This window comes from Bombus pascuorum, chromosome 8 (genome assembly GCF_905332965.1).
Source record: "Bombus pascuorum chromosome 8, iyBomPasc1.1, whole genome shotgun sequence".
Taxonomy (NCBI): domain Eukaryota; kingdom Metazoa; phylum Arthropoda; class Insecta; order Hymenoptera; family Apidae; genus Bombus; species Bombus pascuorum.
This window is the reverse complement of record NC_083495.1, coordinates 10,648,484-10,671,320: the sequence shown is the minus strand read 5'-3', so window position 1 is coordinate 10,671,320 and position 22,837 is coordinate 10,648,484. Positions and strand designations below refer to the sequence as shown.

The 22,837-nt window shown below is 36.1% G+C and overlaps 1 protein-coding gene across 9 annotated transcripts in view; it reads right to left on the bottom strand.

Moving 5' to 3' along the window:
- The window catches only part of LOC132909776 (serine/threonine-protein phosphatase 2B catalytic subunit 2-like), a 234,993-nt gene that overhangs the window by 15,904 nt on the left and 196,252 nt on the right, over positions 1–22,837 (bottom strand). For 5 of the 9 annotated variants that reach the window (XM_060964861.1, XM_060964865.1, XM_060964858.1 and 2 more), the window contains exons 7-9: positions 21,231–21,402; positions 20,982–21,108; positions 20,460–20,540 (exon numbers count right to left, since the gene is read on the bottom strand). In XM_060964861.1, the coding sequence (XP_060820844.1) occupies positions 20,460–20,540; positions 20,982–21,108; positions 21,231–21,402 (380 nt within the window). Of the gene's footprint in view, positions 1–14,514; positions 14,548–20,459; positions 20,541–20,981; positions 21,109–21,230; positions 21,403–22,837 lie in introns of all 9 variants that reach the window. The other 4 variants (XM_060964859.1, XM_060964866.1, XM_060964857.1 and 1 more) reach the window with 1 other exon arrangement.

Below are 22,837 nucleotides of genomic sequence, written 5' to 3'. Positions count from 1 at the left end.
TAATTTTTAAAACGCTCGCGTATTAACGTTTCATGATCCATCTTGCAACTTCCAGGCATGAGGGTTTACTTTCTTGAAACGGTACAGACTTTTCTGTACTCTCGGCTCGTTGACGATTCCTTTTGACCACGCCATTGCGACAGTCTACTACCGAGCTAACATTTATCACAGGGTATTCGAGTTTGGCACCGAGTCCCAGAGACGGAGATCCATCGTCCGTGGGGAGTATCGACGGCGTTTCAAAGGATGACGCACGATATCTGCGCGATCCAATAGAAGACCCGAGGAATTGCGGAAGGGACCGTTCGATCTCAAGCAGATCTGTGCTCAAAACATATTGCACGGGCCACTAGTGCTCTATATCACTGTTTTAGAAGCGTTTCTAAGAGGCATATTTCACTCTTCGAGCTGACAAAATACATCACTCTCGTCCACTAGCAAAGAGCAAATTTCGAAATCGATCTTCTCGCAACGCTTGTAAAAACATTCCGAATATTTAAACGATTCTGGTCTTAGCAAGTATTAAAAAAAAAAAAAAAAAAAAAGAAGAATAGAATAAAAACCTAAACTGCGCAATGAGTTTCTATCAGGTGATTTTTCTGCAATTTTACCTATCTTTAATTTAATTTTTCATTTATTTGATTTAATTTTACTTTGTATTAAAGTTCCAATACATTAACAGATTTCAGCTCGAAGGGTCGAACGATGGTGAGAAAGATGGTTTTGAATACAGGTCCAAGCGTCTATTTTGTCATGTGTTGATGGATCTCCGTGTCTTTCGATGCATAGGCGCCGCCACAATAAAATATTCTCCGCGAATCCCCTTCGCCCTGCCGGCTTATTTTTCTTCGTAAGGTTGCGACGCCTATGGAACTCGATTTCGTCGATGCCCTCTCACGCGGATTCGCTTATCAACAGTAGGAAGCTTCACGAACCCAATGGCGCGTGATTCCGTCGAGTGACTCGTGATTCAATTATCCAAGCCGGAAACTCGTCGAGTCGCTCGACGGGGAACCATTGGGCGTTGGACGTGTTCCTATATCATTGCTTGGTCGTCGAGGATCTCGGCCAAGAAGACTTATCCCGTGGTTCATCCATTCGTTAATAAACGCTGTTACAACTTTACGCAGACGAAATACCTCGTCGCCCTTATCGCGTCCTTCAATAATCACCAAACAGAATATCCAATTACTTGTTCAATAATCCAATCAACTCGAAATTTTCGAACCGATTTAACTCCAGTTTCAGATAAAATTCCATAATTTCGAAATACAACCCTTCGCCCTTAACCATTCTGCGATTTCTAGATTCTCCCCACTATTAAAATTTCTATGTTTCACTCTCGATATTCGCGTTGATTTACTACGTGTAATTTAGAAATTTCATTGATACATAATCGAAGTACGAATCTGGAGAATTCGTTGGATTTTGAACGATCCAAGGATCAAAATCACGGGATACCGTCTCCGCAAGCATACGGATCCTCGACGATCGAGATCTATGCGCACTTTCAACAGAAAACAACTCACCGTACGCGATGGTAGGTGGGGTCGTATTCGGACCAGACCGTCGGGTTACCATGGCGGCCATGGTGACCATGTTCGTTTTACCGATGGTGAGCGTGGACGTAAGTAAAAGGACAGAAGTAACCAACAATGTGAGAGCAGCGTCAATGCGGCCGAAGAGAAGAGATAGAGAGAGGCGGAGATGTATATTTTTCATGGTTTTTTTTTTTTAGTTGGTCAGTCGAACAGTCCAATGGAGGAGATTCGAATTCGAATCGTAGAGTATTTTTGTACGAAGTTTGTTTCATGGTATTTTTTTTTTTTGGTTTCGAATGGTCGACATATATATATATTTAGTGGTTGGTTGGTGACGGTTGGTGGTTGGCGAAGAAGGTGGTGGTCGAATGTGGCGTAAAGAAAAGAACACATAGAACAGACAAGAGAAAGAGTGCACAGCGTAAGTTGCATTCAAGTCAAGCGTTGGTGCGTTAGAATTTCGAAAATCGTTGCTCTGTACAAGGTGTCTCTTCGTACGTAATAGATCACAGAATGATGCCGGAGATTAGGGGAGAGATTGTGCTTAAAATATTCTATGTTGTCTCTTGATTTCCCTTTTGCTTTCTCTGTCAAAGCGATGATACTCATTTTTAGAGCACAATAATGAGATTAGAATCTTTCTTTGAAGTACGTGGAAAAACGGTATGAACACCATATTTATGGGGGTTTAAATGGCGGTGGTGTACACGAGAATATGTGAAAAAATGCTTTTTTTAGTTTTCGTAAAGTTTCTCACGTATTAAGAAATACCTTGTATGTTGTCAATCGTTTTTTTTTTTATACAGGTTGGATCAAAATTTGACAGAATTGAAAAAAGATAGAGTGACTCTATTCTATACGTTTGTAGTTACCTCTGAATTATTTGGTTTTTCAACGATGTAATAATTATTTGGTTAATTTAAAAATGATTCGGATGAATGTTTTAATGGATTCAGAGTAGCATCTTTTTTGACTCATCCTGTATATAAGAGAGTGATTCTTAATTGCGTGTAAACAGTTCAAAGAGTAAATCTGCGGCATAAAAGGAAGAAAAAATGTTACACACACGCAGGTCTTCCCTTGTTAAACGAAAAAATTAAACATAACATTGAAAGAACCTACGGTTGTGGAACATTCTTTTTTCATTTTTTCCTCTATATTTTCACTTGGAAATATTAACGCACAATCGAGAACCACTCTATACATTTCTTACCCTCGATCGAGTACATCCAAAGATCAATGATTTTAATTGTACCATAATCAAATCGAATTAATTTCATAAAAAAATACAAGATATAATTGTTATAAATTTATGTCGGCGAATTATAAATTACAAATCGAAATATCAAGAAGCATAATCTGATAATCTGAGAAATATTTTAGCGATCCGTGTAATGAATAAAATTGTAGAAATCGTAGCATAGAGATTTCTGTAACGCTAATTTAATTGGAGGTGCTCGATTCAGGCCCGATAAAGATAAAATAATAGGCGATCGATCATTTACTTAATTAATATCGAATGGTGAATACTGAAAGCGTAAGAAGGTAATTCGTTAGTGGGAAATGTGGGCGGTCTGCGTTTTGTGGATTCGCCTTTGAATTAATGCGTCCTGAAAGATTTAATTACGTATTAGATAATGAACGTCGATCGAGGTTTCATTACTTTCGATTATTCGCTGCCGCTGAAGGTCTTCGTCTACTTTTAAGATTTTCTACTCCGTTCATAAGGTTTGTCCGAATATACGAAAACTTGTTAATTTCTTACGTAGGTGGACAAATAAAAATGCAAATTAAAACTTGCAAGAAGAAATAAGATTTCACTGACATTTGGTATATCGTTTGAGGTAATTTTCGTTAATATGAGAAAAGATATAAGCATAAACGTTTTAGTTATCCGTTTTAAATGATTAATTATCGTACGACACTTATAGATGAAATTAAAACCGATTCTACGTTATAGAGAACATTTACGTATAATTTTAACGAACAAGAAAATTAATAAATTAAATAAAAGATGAACTTGCGTATGATATATTAACGTTGATTTTAAATAACTTTATCTTTTGAATTAGTTACGTGCATCTTTTTACAGACATGGCATAAGGAAAATTACGTGTGCGCTTCTTTCAATTTAAATAATAAGAAAACGCAAACCACCCTGAATCCAACTTCGTGATTACTTTCTACGTGACTGTCAATGTATCTCTTCTCGTCTGTTTCTTTAAAGCTAATCACGCTCGACGCGTATCGCTGGATCTGAAATACAGCTTCAAAAGAGGAAAAGTAATCTCGACAGTGATCATGATACATAATAAACCGTTCGCTCGAACGTATTCGAAATAATTGTGCGTGGTTAATAATACACCGCTACATAGAAGCTACCTGGAAAAACTGATTAAGAAAAACCTTTGATTAATACGTCGCCTATCGATCGTACGAGGATTACTTCATGATTTTTATTAGCCTTTCGATTAAATCTTAGAAAAGAAAAAAAAGAGAGAGAAAAGAATAGAACAAAGGAAATAAATAAACTTCCATTACGTTGGAACTTCAATAAAATTCGTTATCAAACAATCACGTTCAGATAATTTTCGAAATAAATAACCACGAATTCTTCGAAAATCCGAATTCGATTTAATCAGAATGAATTCCTCGACGATCGTCGAATCAATTAAATAAATCTAAATCGATGAGAAAAAAGTTTATTCGATTAATTTAATCCTAGAACTACTATACGCTAGCATGCGCTGGAAAAGAAAAATTGTGGTTGCGAAAGATCGACGAGGAAGAAAAACAGAAAAAAAAGTAGGAACATAACGTATAGAGAAATGTACAAATGGGTGGAGCACACCCTCGATTTACAAAAATAATACACGCGAATCAACGAAGAAATACAAGTAAGGGTGAACGTAAAAACAATCATTAAAGGGATAAAGAAAAAACGAGCAAATCAAGGGAAAACAGACCGGAAGATAAGAGATAAAGAGAGAGTTGGAGTGTTCTTTTTCTTTTCTTGTCTTTTTTTTCTGTCGTGAGATATTTAAGGAACAGAGAGAAACGAGAGGGGTCGATGCGTGAGAAAGAGAAAAAGAGAAAAAAAGAGAGAGAGAGAGATAAGAGATGATGTCGGGCAATAATGTCATGGGACTCGAGAATAAAGAGAATACGATATTTCGTGGCTTTGATTCTCCCCTGTGGGAGATGTGGAGCTTGCTAGATGCGGTTCCTCGACGAAAATTGTTCGTACTGTGGACCTCGTTCGCGTTTCAGGAAGACGAGAGTGAATAATTTATCGAAGAAACTAAGCGAAAGATATCTTTCGAGCTTCCTGTTCCTGTTTACCTTGACAGATTGTTCGAATTTTCTTCGGTTCTATTTTAGTAGCTGAAGATATATTCACAGCTGAGCGTGATGTTGCCGATAGACTATGGAAAGATCTCCTCGCACCGTTAATCGATCAAACGTCCTCCGTTTTGTAATACGAACGAGTAAATCGATACAAGGGAGGAATCTTTTTGAACGATCATCGGACCGAGGATCTTGTTTTAACGCGAACAGGGACAAATATAAGAAAATAAAGTTGACATAGGGTGTCTAAAAATACAGAATTAAAGTAACCGATTCAAAGAATTGGATTAAAATGGTTGATTGGAGAAAACGAATGTGAAAAATACCACTTAAAGAGAAGAAGGTAAAAGAGCGAATTAAAAGACGTATCCGAAAAGATTAATTTGAAAGAGATGAATTTAACGAATTGAATGTGAAAGAATTGATATAAAGGAATCAATTTACACGGAACAATGAAAGAAATCAACCTGACAGAACCAATTAAAAAAATCTATTCGGACCGATCAATTTAGAAAAAGTTTATCCAACGCATCAAGTAAAAAGTGCTCGACCTAAAAAGGCCAATTAAAACTATCCATCTCAAAACTCCAAGTTACAAAGAGCAAAAAAAAAAAATCAATTTAAAAAAAACGATACAGAAATAAAAAGGAGAATTGGAACGAAAAACCCGTGTCCCATTAAAATGCTAACATCAATTAAACGAACTGTCAAGAAAAAAAAAAAAAAAAAAAAAGAAAATAGCGATTAAACCAAAAAGAGAGCTTTAGCACGGGCTTGTTATCGTTTTAAGTGTAACCAAATGTTTTTTGCTTTGACTCGTCTCCTTTCACGCGAACGTAACCACGAGAAGATCGTAGAAGCGTGCACAGAATGAAAAGTATTGGTGCAGCGAAATGTTGCGGAGGAACGAGGGAAAAGTCGGTGTTAGAACCGTGTCGAAACGTCGTTCTGTCTATGCGTCACGTAGTTCCGCGAAAGAGGATCAACATAGAAGAATAGCTGGCGAAAAGTGCAAAGATTCGAGGCTTCTCGCGGAGCTGCACTCCGGAAAGCTGACATCTCGAGATATGTTGGAAATAACACGGTCGTCTAGTAATTTATTTTTGTTCGAAATGGGGCTGCAGGAACGAACGAACAAAAGTAATCAGAAATAATAAAAGCACACACGTAGTAAAGAGGGAAAAGGTGTGTGATGTTTGAGTTCTCGAAGAGGAAGAACGACGGCTGTTTTCTTTACACGTTTGTACTTGTAATCGCTTAGAAAAGTCTTCGTACACCATATGGAAAATCTATTTTTATCGAAATAAAATAATTATATTTGGATAAAAATTTTTATTCACATCTAAATTATATAATTTAATAAATCGAAATAGAATTTTTACTGCGTTTAACATTTAACTGTAAAGCAAGAATGAAATAGTTTTCAGATTCGACGTGGAACGCGTTCACTTTATAAAGAAATTCCGTGGAATTTTATTTTAAAATTATATTTAAAAATCGTTTTTCCGTAGGATATAGGAAGATTTTAGCGAGCGACTGTGTAGGTTCGTCGATTTTGGATTAAAAGTAAGGAGGATCTAGCATCGAATTGGAAAGACAGTTTTCTAGCGAAATCGATAAAATCGGGACGTGTCGTGTATTCGATTCGATATGATTTCACGATTCATTAATGGAAATACGGTGTTGGCGAGAGATAACGAACTTGAGGCGAGTTTAATGGATTTGTTTCGGATGTTGGGGACTCGTGTTGCTGACTATACAGTGTGGATGATCTGTCGAGTGAGAATGACGGTTCTTATCATTGTCGTAGAATTAACACAGCAGCGTTGTGTCGTTGTACATACAGCAAATGCCGAGAACAGTAGATTAATCCGTGCATGCTCAGACACGAGAAGAACGTTCTCAAGTGCTCGCTAATTCTTATCTGTTCTAACCAAACGTTCTTCTAAACCTAGTAAATTTTCTTTGGTAGTAAAACTAGTTTCTACGGAGTTGTTCGATTCTGAACAAGATCTCGAGTACCTAATCTTCCTTTCAAATTATTATTTCGGTTCGCGAGAACTTCGTTGCTTGATAATCACATATTTTAACTCGTTCAATGACAGTGTACGTTTCTGTTCATTAACGCGAGGGATGAAAAATTATGTTCGATTTCTTGAAACAATCGTTTCACCTCTTACAACCTATAAACTACGTTCTTTCACCAATTTCATAAGCTCGTTTTCAAATTTCTTCCACTAACAGTACGTCTGTCTTTTTGTCAGCACGATGCTATGACTCAACTTCTCCAAATTAAAATTGTTCAAATTATCTCGACTCCGGAAACATAAATAAAAATATATATACAAAAAAGAAAAGAAACAACCGTGCTATCAGTTTTATAACCATAATCTCAAATCTCTTTCATCTACCGAGTACGCTCGTTTGTCAGCTTGCCGCGAGATCATTCGAAAGACGCGAATCCTCGAGCCGCGATTTCTTAAAATCGAAAACCTTCTAACGCGAGAGATAGGAGAAAAGAGCCAGAGGCAATAAAATAAGGTTTCCAGCTGAAAACTAGGGTAAAAAAGGCAACGGTGGAAGCGCACACGTTCAAAGGCGGCAAGTTGATCGATGCACCGTGGCCTTCCTTGCCTTATCTCACGGAACTCGATGCGTTCGATCGATCGACGTGCCATTTTCCCCGGGCGAGACACAGCGAGAAGAAAATAGAAGGAAAAAGTGGACGAGAAAGGCGAGCGACGTTCGTCTTTGCCCGAAAGATAAACGGATGGATCCGTGGTTTTCATAGGAAGAAAGAAAAGAGAGAGAGAGACAGAGAGGAGAGAATGATCGGCCGGATGGTATAGCAGGATTCCGGATTAAACGTGTTTCATCCGGATTATCCGTGTATCAGTCAACGCTTGCTTCCGCCGATTGTTTAAGAGAGGGACGTACTGTCATTCGGCTATCGATCGAAGCAACTCGTCCTGTCATCTGCCTTTTCGACCCCTTTTCAGCTCTCTCGTTTTACGCAAAAAAAAAAAAAAAAAGAAAAAAAAAAAGAGAAAGAAAGTAAGGAAATTACGCGAGAAAAGTATTTTGACAACGCGAATTTTCCATTTGCACGTCGAACGTTACAAGACGACACGGAATTTCGAATTTTTCATGAACTTTTAGTAGACACGTTGAGGAGAAGGAAAACTTTCGTAGAAGAAAATTTGAAGATTTTTATGGTTATTTCGACTGGAATTACAGTGACGATCTTTAGAATCGATTTAATTGATCAGAATTAGTTTTCGAAATATAACAGACGGTTTGATATGAAATATAATACTGTGCAAGTATACTGACGATCGAAGAATCTGTTCAGTATGATGAAAGTAATAAAAGAACAAGATCACTTAAACGAAAGGAACAATCTATTTTATTAGCTGCTATATCGATTCTTTTCATCGAACCACCGACTGTAAAACGATATAACAACCTCTTCGTTATTTTTAGGATTCAATCTTCTATCTTAGCCTCATCTTACGATTCTTTTTAGCGATTCTATCTACCGCAGATTGCAATTTTCGTCCAGCGTGATAATAAAAAAACAATCCAACGATGTCATAAATTTCCCATAAATGCATAACCGTCGGCAAACAAATCATAAAACAACGTTTGTATCATTTTTCCCTTAAATACCTGCCACTAAATGCTATATAACCGTGATTCTCTATGCTTGTTTCATTAAAAGGAAAGTTAAACTGTTGTTACTTCTTCTCTAAATCCTTCGTTTCGTCGTTGCTCTCGAAACGGCGGTCACAAAATACGCAACATCGACCTCTCTTAAAAAGTTCCCCCTTTGAAAACGCATTTTACGTTCAACGCCAATATTTCAAGGGTATTCTCGCGGCCGATCGTAAACTTGCCTCCCACCAAACGCGAGTAAAATTCAATTCAGCCTTGGAATCCCGTGGAAAACGACCGAAAGGCAATTCCACGTTATATCCATGGCCGCGCGTCTCGTTTTATGCCGCGCGTTAAATTTTCATTCGCTTGGCTTTATACACGCGCTGTTTCCCCTTTCTATGCTGATAATACCGATTATAATTGCCACGGATGCGAGACAAAGACGGAGAGATAGAATTTGCCAGCGAACTTAACGGCAAGATTGCGTGAAAATTTCACGATCTCTCTCTTCGACGTTAATCGCGCACCTCTGCACCAATTACCGTTTCGGCTTCTGGAAATTTCTGATCATCCGCCGTTTCGTTTCATCCCTGTTCGCTTTTAATTGTGAGATACGTTCTCGAATTTCTAACATTTGAATTTCGCCGCAGGAAAACACGATAAATCACATTTTTGAAATTCTAGAGAGGAACAACTTTTTTAGATTCGATACGTTGCCAATTTTTTTTTTTTTTAATTCAATTTGGCTTTGGTATTAGATATATATATATATATATATATATGTATTAGGTTGTCCAAAAAGTTTCTTTCGTTTCATGAGCAAATAATAGACGCACAACGTTTTTTGTTCTATATTATTTTGTCGAATTACGTACGATCCCTTTTGTTCTGTTGAGATAAACATCGCTACATTTCAGAGACTTGGTTTCACGTTTGTACGAAGGTGTACTGTTGTAAAGCACTTTTGCGAAAGGAAGACACTTTCCGGACGACCTAATACGTCTTTTTAAATTTCTCGAACATTTCATAGATATTCATCGTCATAATATTATGTCGTTGGATCGTCATGAAATTTCGTGGATTCTGATATTTGATATTTCCGAGTAAGTTTTAGCTTTGGATTTGAAATACTTTCTTTTAGTTGTCAAGTAGCGTGGGTATTAGAAAATCATGGAAAATGGATTTATCATGCTCTTCTCGTGTGTTTCTAATTTATTTACAGTTGGTAGTTTCAAATCTTTGGTAGTTTTAAAATTATTTAAAAAAATCGAACTGACGGTTTATTCTTTAATATAGAAATACAAATTTAAAGTCTGAATCTTCGAGAGTTAATTTGCAATTTCCTTCTCAACGAATTAATTTATTTATCCGAGCAGATTTATTTTTTACTTTACTTTATCCTTTACTTTATTTTAATCTTCTAATTTACTTTCATGTAAATTCTCTTCTATTTTTCAAACGTAATCTTTCTACCTTTTTCCCGTGCGAATAAAATTCGGGTGAAAGAGGGTCGACAAATATTTGAGTCATACAGATGCCAAACTAAATCGTTTAATTTCCGAAAAATACGACTATCTCTGATATTAAAAACGTACAAATTTGTAAAAAATGGATTTGACCAGATTGACTATTGAGTGGCTCAGTTGCGGTGGATTTGTTGCTAAATGCTGTACACACGAAGTGATTGAAACAGAAAAATTCTTGGTTCATTCTCCATCTTACGTACCGATTTCGAGGAACGCAGCAGTTGACGTGTTAATTACTAGCTAAATTACCTGATAATTCTGTCGACAGCGTGTTGGTGTCTCGCATCAGTTTCGTATGTTAGTATACACTACCAGTCAAACATTTCAAATCACTTATCTAACGAATCTGTCGTTAATTTTATAATTATTCTCAGCTAAAGAATTCTAATCAATTAATTAACTCGTTTGATATAAAGTTAGTTATTACAAATTCTTCAAATATCGATGACAATTTTCTTTGTCCGATAGATTTTTGTCTAAACCATCCTCTGTCGTAATAAAAATCCAAATCGATGTTTTATTTAAAATTTCGAAAATCTTTAAAATCGATTCTAAATTTTTGACTAGTAGCATAGTTCTTGTAGGGGGAGGGGAGGGCGTGATGTTAAAGAGGAAGTCACGTGGACGAGTAGACGCGACGCTTACTGACGTTTCGACGATATGCGTCTTTTAATCGTTTCATCAAGCTACGTTTGTTTGGAAACCGGATTATCGCGAAATTTTCCATCGCTTGTCGCTCGGAATATTTTAAGCCCTCCAGCACGCACACGGACCCACTGGCTTTACACACTCTGTTTTTTCGCTCGATACTGAAAATACTAAGCGTCGTGCGTTTCAATTCGAAACACTGGAATATGTTAAAAAACACGGTGATTGCTCTCGTAGGGGAAGTTTTTCGTGGATTAATCAACGATTCGTAAGAAAAAAACCACGGTAGCTGGTTGAATACAGCGGAAATGTCGTAACGTTGGGGGAAATTTGGCAACGAAAAGGAACAGAAAAAAAAAAAGAAGAAAAAGGAGAAACTGTACAGCATCGACGTTGAAGCGTGCGCACGAAAAATCGAGAGCTATCAAATTGATTAAAAAAAGAAGGGGTAGAAAAGCCATGCTCTACGTCGACGTCAAATGCACACGAAAATTTCCGGTTGGTACGAAAATTTCTCGTGGAAAAAATCACGCTGCACCGATGTCAAACGCATCTGCAACATTCGTGGTGCGTTCAACGAGAAATGTAAACCACAAATAAAAGTCTACATGTCAATGAAATATACCGATGCTTCGCAACAGCTTCATATTTTTAGTATCGTTATTTTATTAACAGCGGAACTACCAACTTTTAATGTTTAGAAAAATATGCTATATGTAGATTTTCAGAAATTTAATTTAATTTAAATATTCGAAAAGATCCGTATAGTTTTTTTTAAAATAAAAATATCTTTATGATTAAAATGTTGAAATGTAAATGTACAAAGGCGCATAGAATACAGATGACATACGGTATATTAGTTATAGACGCTTTATGGCATGAAACAAATCTTTCTTTTTCCTTTTTAATAAAACATTAATTCTGATAGAAGCAGTTTCACGTTTTTAGTTAACGCAAATACAAAAATCCGAATTTTTATAAGTTTGGTAGTTCCAATGTTAAAACACAGAGAAACGCGAAGTAAATAAGATATTCAATTAATAGAAAAATTATTCAATCAAACACACTATGATACAAAAATTTGGAATCACTTTCGTGCCTCTATCGAATCACTCGCCAATTCTATTACTAATTATAAAATATTCCAAACTTGAATTCGATAATATCTATTATCAAAGAATTCTTTCTGATAGCAGTATATTATACCGAAACGTTTTCAAATCCTGAAATTCCATGAAATACGATTGTAGCGATTCCAAATTTTTCGCCAACGATACATTAGCAAAGTTGCCTGAGCAATCGCCAAGAAATCCACAGAAAAATCCTACTACGCCTCTATTAAACGCTATGAATTGCAATTAGGCTAACGCCGTGCTGGAAGACTTTCTGCCGAATCTCCTGAATATTTCTCGAATTCTACGCCCATTACTAACAACAATTGTTCGAACAATCTTTTCCATTGGACGAGATTTCGCTAAAAATAACATTTCGAAATGCCGACATGAACGAACGAGCCATGAAAAATCAGGCGAAAACCTGGCACGTGTTTAAATGGTGGCGTTTCGTGGTCGATCACAGGACAAGCTCGCAGAAACGCTTTCTTCGTGCGCGATGAAACACCGATCGTTTTGCTTCGAGATTCGTGTGACGCGAGCGAAAAATTGAAAAAAGAAAAAACGAAAAGGGAAACAAAAGAGTATAAACGAGGCTGGTTGAGGAGCAGGGAAACTGGGTAGAACGGTGGAAATAGCGAGACCAGCGAGCGATCGGTGATTAAACGTAGCGTGTTCGATAGATTGAGGAAAAAACCAGGTGGTTTTGGGGGAAGCGTGGTCGAAAAACGAGACAGAAAACGAAACCAAACTTCGTAAAAAGGGGGAGAAGGAAGAAAAAAAGAGAAAAGAACGTAACGAAAAGAACGAAAGAAGAACGGGAAACAAACATGGCGAATAGTTTAAGAGACTTCGATTTAAAGATTGAAAAAACAAAAAGACTCGAAACGAGCACGAAAAAGAAGCAGATGAACAAATAGGCGGATCACGGTGTGGAATTAATGTTGATTGTTAAATAATTCGGGAACAAAGAGACAAAACAAGTGAGAAAACTATGGCCCGCGCGGAACGCTCGTCGCTAGGTCGCTCTGCTGGCTTCCGGTTTGCCTGAGGACCTTTATCCAACACTTTCAACAGAAATCTCTGTAATTTATTAATCTAAAAATCTATATAACGTGTGTGGAAGATATTTCTTCTTTCTTTTTTTATATCAAAAACATCGAAGTTAAGATTACTCGATCAAAGAATTTCTTCCAAAGTTGAATAGAATTTTTTGTTTCCTTAGAATTACGAGCAATTGTCTGGAATATTTAATACCTTTGAAGCAGCGTTGTTCTATTTTCGAACAAGCAGCAAGAGGAAACGTAGTTAGATTGCTTGTTTAGTCTTTGACAAAAGGAAATCCGCAAGGATGTTTCTTCGTGAAACTTGAGATAAATCTTGCAACGAGCGTGATACCATTAATTTCCGGTGGCGATTAAATAACCGAGGGAACGCGCGTATTTCCGATCCAGCAGAACTGGCCGCGGTGACGCGTTCGCGCGAGCTCTACCACGCAAACAAGAGAAACACTGGCAAAAAAAAAGAAGAAGAAGAGAAGAAAGAAATAAAGGCAATAAGAAAAACAGAAGAAGAAAGAAGTGTGAGAAGAAGAGGAAAAAGAAAACGAGTTAAATCGTTCAAATGTATGCAGGGTGACGTGGAAACAGATAGACAAACTTTGGTACTGCATTCTGCTCTTCCTAGGGATTAAAGAAGATTATACAAACACTTTTTCTTTAGACAGATGGATACCTTTTCTTTTAAAGATAAAAGAGGTTTTCACCTATGATGCAAACAAATTTTCACGTTTCGTATTCAGGAAACTTGTAAAGAAAACATTCGAAAGTTCCTCTTCTCTTCCTGATCTCCTTACAATAACAATAAGCCTGTCGTTTTTATATTATAGCGAATTAATTTTTTAAAATATTTCCGCGATTAAAAACTCAAAGACGTAAGAAAAATGGAATTGTGCATAAACCATGTAACTGGCCCACTATCAATCTACCAAAATTAAAATACTCTCAACGATGTTACAAAATATTTCCCATTTTCTATCGAGGTATTTCAACTTTATCATCGTATTCTCCAAAAAACCAGACCCCAGTGTTTGTTACTGATAATACGTCTTTTAATAATCGATGAAACACAAATTGTCAAAATTTACCACGCTGTTTATCTCTAACAGAAAGAAATGTTTATAATAATCGTACGCATGACTTGTACACTTGAAAACTTCAATGTGAACCAGAGACTCACAAGCGTCGAATATTTCAAGTATCCTAACATTTATTTGCATAAATATTATCCGTCCCCAACAAGAGCAGAAGTTTACCAAAATCCTCTCATAAATTTCAGCCTCACCCTGTATAACTGTACGCCGATATACATATACAAGCTTCCTATTTCTAAACTGCACGAATTAGGCAAACACCATCTCTACAAAGAAGAAAACCATACGTGTGGTTTGTAACGTATACGAAATACACAGGATACGTACAAAACACCATCGTGTATATCTATATCGTCTCGTACACAGAATTAAAGAATCAAAGTTGGAAATCCTTGGCTCGTTCCAGTTGAAAGAAAACCAAAAACAAAGGAGGAACGAAAAGTAGAAAAAAGAAGAAGAAGAAGAAGAAGAATGAAAAGAACTCTCTTTGCGTCTCAAGTAAGTCGTCGGCTCTCTCAATGGGGACTTACCATTCTTTTTTTGGATAACGACTTTCGCTGCGACTTTACGGGGGTTGCGTATGCCGAACAACGGAGTTTTGAGTGGAGTAGTAGTAGTAGTAGTAGTAGTAGTAGTAGTAGTAGTAGTAGTAGTAGTAGCAGTAGTAGTAGTAGTAGTAGTAGTAGTAGTAGTAGTAGTAGTAGTAGTAGTAGTAGTAGAAGTAGTAGTAGTAGAAGTAGTAGAGGTAGTAGTAGCATAGTGTCGTGCCGAGATAGGAGGAGTCCAAGGCCAGTGTGATTGATTGACAAATATAATAGAGAAGGAGTACGATAAAAGATAGTCAGTGCAACTTCGTTCGGGCTTTGTTCAAAATCAGGGTCGTAAAACGGGGCATTCTTGGGCTGAGCTAAAAAAACAGGGCACAAGGGGTGGGGGAGGTTTGGTTTCCTAAACAGGTGACAGAAGGGCCAAAGGGGGTAAGCTATGGTCGAAGGGCGATTTTGTAAAATCAACCATACGGGTAAGGTATACGAATCTCTCTCGAATATCTCGTTTCTCCTCGATTCACGTTAAGTGAAACCCTAATTGGTCGTGGAATCGCTATGGTTTAGGTTGCTTCTGGATGGCTGGACTCTCCGAGATCGATGTTTCCCGATCTTAAAGTGGTTTTTGAGAGCAGGTTCGTTCGTTTGGTAGTCGATAAGCATCGTAGACTTGTGCGAAAAGGTTTGCTTTATTTGCCAATTTCTCTCGTATATCTACGTTTAGTAACTAGACGTAGTTATGGTTGTTCGTCGCAAAGATCTCCGTACATGTACGCGCTACTTAGGATTATCGTCGTCAGGCATTTTTCAGGACAGTTCCTCACTTCTAATATCGTAAGTGAAATTTTGTAAATTCGTGTATATGTAGCTAATCGGATGATCATAATTGCAGATTGTTTGCAAAATAATCGTACGAACAAGAACGAAAGTATCCAGTTTCTGATAGCGTTTGGTATAAGGCAAGGACTTAAGTGTCGATCAATCATACTCAGAGTAATAGAGCAACTTGAAAATCGTGGACGATGCAAAGTCGTCATCAGAAATCTTGTACGTTCAGCCAGTGAGAAACAAATGACGAGCATGTCCGGGACAACTGGCAGGTCGCTGCATATCGATTATCTAACTCTTAAACTATTAACCCAACAAATCCAGGACCTCTAATAACGCAATAAACTAAACATCTGATGTATCATCTCGATGTATCATATTTGAGAATAACCTGTCAAAGACGTGAGACAGGTTCATCCATACTCATCAGCCACCCAGAACCCGCCATTTATCCTCAAACCTACATCTATATCCTACCAATCTTCAATAAATTACTTTCATCAAACGTAATACGTATCTCTGATCGAGACGAATGAGATACGCCGCGAATACGTAGCAAATTGTGAACGATCTGAATTAAAATCATCGATCGGGAAACAGCTATTCTCCAGAGTCCAAGGGGTGTCTTTTAGCGATCGGTGCACGTGTACCGAGGAAATTTTAGGACGCGGCGCGTACGAAACCGAGAAACGGAGATGGAGATGAGAAAGAGAACAGAGAGTGCGCGTGGAAGTTAGAAGTGAATTCTTGGGATAACAGAGAAGTGATACGAGAGAAAGAGAGCGAAAGTAAGAATAAATCGGCTCCGGAGAACTTGATTAAGAAGATGGTATACGTAAAGTGGCATCGAGTGGACGTTTAAAGCTAAGTATCACCAGAAAGTTAAGCGACAGCTACGCCGAGTGAAAAAATTACTTTTCCTCCAATACATAATACGCGCAAGCTTTTCCATCTAAGCTGATAACACAAGTTCAGTGGAAAAGGCTGCGTATACACATCGAAGCAAATATTTTTCAACTCAGTATAGTGTAACTTAGCTCAGTTTTCTGGTGGATCCTCGGCTTAAGAGATGGGAGAAATAGAAATGAAAAAAAAAAAAAAATAAAAAAAGAAATGAGAAAAGAGGAGGTGCAATTATGTGGAGATCGAAGATTAGAACACATTGATAGGTACGTGGCGAACTTTCGAACGTCGATTTCGTGCAAAATCGACGATCGGTTGCAAAACGCAGCATTCAAGATGGTGCGGTTGAATTTCGCGTTCGTTGTTGTTCAATATTTTTTTACGACACTCAAGTATGGACTTGTCAGTTCTTATTGAACAAAACATTCTTGTGCTTCGGCACTTTTTCATCGTCTTTGCTTTTAGTCTTGTCAATGCGAAATACTAAACAGATCTCCTTGTTATTATCAAATAAAAGATAAATAAAGGAGGGATAGAAAATTAATCGATGGCTTAATAAAGGATCCTTTACTCCTTTGAACTCCTAAAGCTAGAATTTTCTGTTTTAAAAATTCTTGATATTTAGTAACACTGTATCTAGTCAAATTAAAGAGCTTAGAGTGGAGTGACCTTGATCCAGCGCAGCAGATTCCAGTCAGACTATAATCTACTATTTCTGATGACATTTTAATCCTCAATTGGTATCGTTGGTATCGCAGGTGATGCAGAATAGTTTGGCACAAATTAATCTGTATTTTGCGTTTTATGTGATAAACATCGTCATTGGCATTTATTACACAAGATACAATGATACAATACAGATTAAAATTTACCAACAAATTATTATAGCCAAATATGTATGACCAAACGATAACAGTTGTAGATTGATACAAAAAGAATGAAAGGACGTTCTTGAAGCACCATCTTGAATGGATGCACCGAATCAAAGGTGAGAGAAAAATATCTTCTAAATGATCGTAACGATGCAGAAAAATGATCAATTCTACCGGTGACAACGACGATAATTTAGATTGTGTGCCATCGAAGTAACGTAAAATATATTTATATTTAATCGAAGGAATGAAAACAAAGGATAGATAAAAATATATAAAGACAAATAAGAAAGATATATATATATATATATAGAGAGAGAGGATTAGAAAGAAGATACAAAAAAAGAGAGCTAGAAAAAGTGTAGAAAAAATCTGTCGTACCTTGATGCGAGAAGATGTGTTACGAATCGCGAAACATGAATAGAAAAAGATGTAACAGTTGAAAATGAAGAATTCGTACGTAGAGAATGCGCATTTGTGATTCGATCGAAGGAGAAAGATACGAAAAAAGGAAAAAAAAAAGACAAATGAAAAATGAAAAACCGTAGAAATCGCAAAGTATACGTTTCTCACGGAAGTGTGTAAATTTCGTGTATACTTTTCTAGAGAACCAAAAACAAAAATTTCTCGTTTCTAAATCTTCTTTCCGTTTCTTCGATTATTCTGAAATTTTCGCTCCATTTTTACGTCTGCGTGATATTTCTTGCTCCTTTACCCTCTGTTCCTCGATAAAAGGAGAAAAAGAGGAACCGAAAGAACGTACAAACACGAAAGGAAAATATGTATATATATACACACACGTATATTTATATGATGTATGTATATACGTATATATACGAAGTAAGGGAAAAGAAGAATAGAAAAGACGAAAAAAGAAAATGGTGAGAGATAGAACAGAAATAGAATCCAATAGTAACAAGAAAACAGATAAGGAGTGAGAAAGAGAGAGAGAGAGAGAGAGAGAGAAATAAATTTCGACACACCGAAACTATCTAATGGAAAAAGAACAATATATATAGCTAAAAAAATCAATGATCAAATATATAATGAAGCTCTTAATAATGTGACGATTAGAAGAGTCGAGTGGCGCTTCTTACCATCTGTCCGTGCAGCGGGTGAAAATGGAAACAGAAAGAAAATTCAAAATCTTCCTTTGAAAGTCGAGACTCGCAGGATATGGGACGTTCTTTTTGATTTTACGATATTCGACTTTACTTTTTCTTTTTTTTTTTAATCTTGCTTATCTCTATGAAATCTTTCTTTCGTGTTTATATCTTAATTTCACGATAATTAACATGTTATATGTATAACATGTTAATTAATTTTTTGGGGAGATAGAAAGGGTAAAAAGGGGGATCATAAGGGGAATATTTCTACAACAGACTATCGAAGTTCGCCCTGACGATTTATCTCGTCGTGGTAATGTTACCGCGCGCGATTTTCCTTGCGTTCGATCGTTGTTTCGATCGTTCGTTCCTTGAAACTATTTGTTCTCGTTTTTCTTTCTTTTCATTGTTACTTGTTTTTTTCTTTTTTCGTGAAGTATATTTTGCTTTTCAACGCCGAGTAAAGATTTTTAATTTTTTAAGAATGAAAATATAGGTGCGGCCGTGGCTGAGTGGTTACGGTAGAACGAAAGGTGTGATTCGAGTAAAATCGAGAAGAAATAATTCGGAAGTATTATATATATATATAGTGGGTGCAGCTTCTTCGTCTGCAATTCATTTTTCCTTTTCTGCGATTGGCGGATCGAGGCGTGGCGGCAAAGCTTAATTAAAAAACGTTCAGATTCTGAGGCGATCTTACAAGTAAATCGCGGACACAAGACAGCCTTTTTACGAGAAGTGAAAGCTTTCGAAGAGAATAGAGAAAATTATTACACTGAGTTGTCTTGTAAAAGTTCGAAATCTATTTTCGTTTATTTTTAAAGAATCATCGAGACGCGATGATATACTTTCAAATTTTATTTTCTACTATACGAATGATTCAGAAGTCTTGCTGATCAATTTCAGAAATTGCAATGGAGTCTGTATATTATCAGCTTGAGCTAAACGAATTTATGGAAGTAAATCATTTGATTTTTGTAACTGATGTTGAATACCAATCATATACCTAGGCAACGAAATTGAAAATTAAAAAAAAAAAAAAAAAAGATATAGAACGAGAATTAAGTTAATCAGTTCGTCTTCTGAGAGGTTCATATTTCAAGAAACTATTTGTATGTTTTTAAGACAACTCAACGACGAGAAAGAAATGATTCGATAATAAGAAACGTGTCGAATTTTTAGAGTTTTGTTCCTCACGTCGATTAACGAGGAACATTTTTTATTACAAAACTTTGCCCTTTTTTTGTTACTTAAAGGTACTGTACATTATTTTATATAATAGAAAAAATTTGTAATTAAGATAGATAAAAAATTTAACATTCATCAGAAGCGAAATAAAAGTGAACAGCACTCGAAGAATATCCCTCGTAAGCGAAGTGCGGATCGAAGCTGGATCGAAAAAAGTGTGAATAAAATAGATCGAAAAAAGTGAAGATAAGTCTTGTTTTTTTTAAATTCTTTGCGGTCACGCGATCGATCTTCCATTCGGTTGAACGCGACGATTCCCCTATTTCCCTCTTAAAAAAAAAAAGAAAAAAAAAAGAATAAAAGATCAAGGGAACCACGCGTCACTCTCCTTATCTCGCTATTGAGACTTTAACGCATGGTAAAGAGATGAATCCTCGCGTTCCCGAGCGTTCAACATGGCCTCTCTTAAATCGTGTCTAGAGCACGTTAGAGTTCACCGATATATAATCAGAACTAAAAGTCTAAGCTAAAATCATTCTTTCTTTCAAGTTGTTTCTTTGAATTAAATAAAAAACTAATGAGATTAAAAATACATTAAAAAAAGGAAAAGAAAAGAAAAATAAAAATCGTAGAAGCATATTTTTCTACAATTTTTATTTCGTTAATAACGATATTAAAAAAGAAATAATAATAATATTCAAGATAACACTTTTTGCTCTTTTAATAAAAAAAAATATCTTTTGCATATTTTTCTTAACAAAAAGAGGGAAAAAAATACGGCAATGGGAATTGGAAACATAAACATTCCCCTCAATCGGTTAATCGTTCAAGCATCAAACGTGCCGCACAAGAGGAATCACTCTGATCACGATGTAAGAGGGACCAGTGGATATCGATTTGAAAGAAATAAGAAGAAGAATATTTATATAAATATGTAAAGGTAAATAGATAGAGAGAGAAAGAAGAATCTCTGCAAGAAATGTGGTCGTATTAAAAGAAGAACGGGGACGAGCAATGTGATAGTGGACATTACCTTCTTCGAGCCCGTCGTCTCCGTCGCTCATGAGCTCGTCGTCCGAGCAGATGCTCAACACGTTCACCAACATCTCTGTGACTGTGAAATTGAGAGACAAAGCGCGGAATAATTATCTGCGACAGTTTAACTGATTAAATTATATAAGATAATTATATACTAAAATATATTATATAAAATTTAAAAAGTTTCTTTGAAAATGGACATTTTTTACAAGGCAAATGAAACTACGTATAATAATTAAACGACATATTAATCAAATATTATATATTATATGGATTATTTAATCTCTTAATACGAATACCAGAAAATTAATCTTAATTAGTGGCGTAATCAATATTCTTAATAATTGATATATCATATTAGATTATTATTTAATTTTATTAAATATATGCGCGAAGATTAATTTCACCGTGGAGAATTAGCTATAATGAGGCATAATAAGCATTGCTCAAGTATAATTGGCATTTGGTATAGATAATTATTTAATTTTCTGATGCATATGCAAAATCATTCACTTACCTTTCTCACCTACAAATGGCAAAGACCACGTGAAGACGTCCATGAAATTGGGCAACCAATAGGGATGCGGTGAACAATTGAACTGCCTGATGTTCATCACGTTGTTCTCGTATTTCAGTACAGCTGCCTGCAATTGTAAAAAAGAAAGATTCATTTTTAAACGTTAAATAAATTCTCCAGAAAATACTTTACGATCAACTGTACAATTTTCTTCATTTTTATAGAATTTTCAAGTTGTCGACGTCTCACCTTGTTGTTATAAACGTCGAGGTAGTTGGGCGCGCTGAAGATGGTAATTAGCGACGGGAAGCCCGTCGTCTGAGATTTGCGGTACATGCGATAGCCCGCATCCTGAGCCTCGTGCGCCCTTATGATGCTGAGCAGGTTGTTGTTTTGCAGAAAATCGCAGCACGCCGCGTAACTGTGACAACAAACAGCGACAAATTAATTCACTTTGTATCTCGAGAAACATATGAAAAATATTCTCTCGTCTTGCGAAAAACAAAATTTTCTTTTACATTCACACACACACACAAAGCGATAGAATTCAGAATTCAATTCGCGCAATCGTTGTAAAACACATCGAATCTACCAGAGATTCGACTCAATAGAAATCCTTTCTCTCGTATTGTTTCCTCAAATCGTATTGTTTTCCGAAATCAAATTTTCCTTTTACATGCAATATTTTTCTTCACAGCGACAGAGTTCAAAAAACAAAAATGGGAAATGTCTATAGAATATGTTAAATTTATCAAAAATTCGGCTCGATAGAAATGTTTCCTGCCGTTTGCCAAATTCTCCAGGTACAAAACTCCTTTTTACGATCGGCTATAGAATTTCGAAGAAAATTGTGAAAAATATGAATTGTATTGAATATAAAATGTAAGATTTATTCTCTAGTTATTTTTCATAATCCTCATTCCCCTCCGGGATACCTTTCCAGTTACATTTCTTTTTGGTTTACGCTTACGGTCTACTTTTCCAACGATCAAGTTTATCATCTCTCGTACTTAACATTTAGACTTAAAATCTACAACTTAAACTTGACATAAGAATGTACTCGCAGCGTCTAAATTTCGATAACGTACAAATCCAAACAGACGATAAAAGATAAAGTATGAAACTTTAAAAGTATCAAATATAAAACTACAAAAAGTGATATGATATAGCATGATATTTATATGTCGCAAAATTTGTTAAAAATTCTTCCTCCCGGTTTCTTAAATTGTCGAACGTTCGCAATAAAAATTTCTTTTCGTAAACAAAAGGCGATAAAATTTCGAAAAAGATCGCGATATGATTCTGTTTTATTTATTGATTGTTTGGAGTAGTTTATAGAACGACTAAAGATTCTCATGATAATAGATCTTCAAATTATCCGAATTTCATGCATCGAAACTAAATGTGTATTAACATCGTACTATGTGAACCGCTGCTGATTGAATCTACTTAACTGAACGCGAATTTCTATTATTTGAACGAGAAGCCATAGCTTGTTGAGAGAATCAGTGATTTTCTATTATATGAATTGCAGACATATGAATTGTTCCTCCGATCACGTAAATGGAATTCTATTTAGGTTGATTTCAAGTGAGAGTGGTAGAAAAAGGTTCTACATATTTATGAAGGTGGTGAAAGTAACAGGGGAAAGAAAAGGAGAAAATAAAATTCTCCCTCTAAAGTTTTTTTTGGTTTGGTCGATGAACAGGCTGGTCGACGCGTAAGAGTTGTAAATTATGAAGATTTACATATTTTACATTTTTTGTTATCATAAAGTTACTAACATAATATCATAATTACTATTTTAATCTTTTCCAGTTCTACTGATTCCATTCCTTCTACCATTTAATACATAA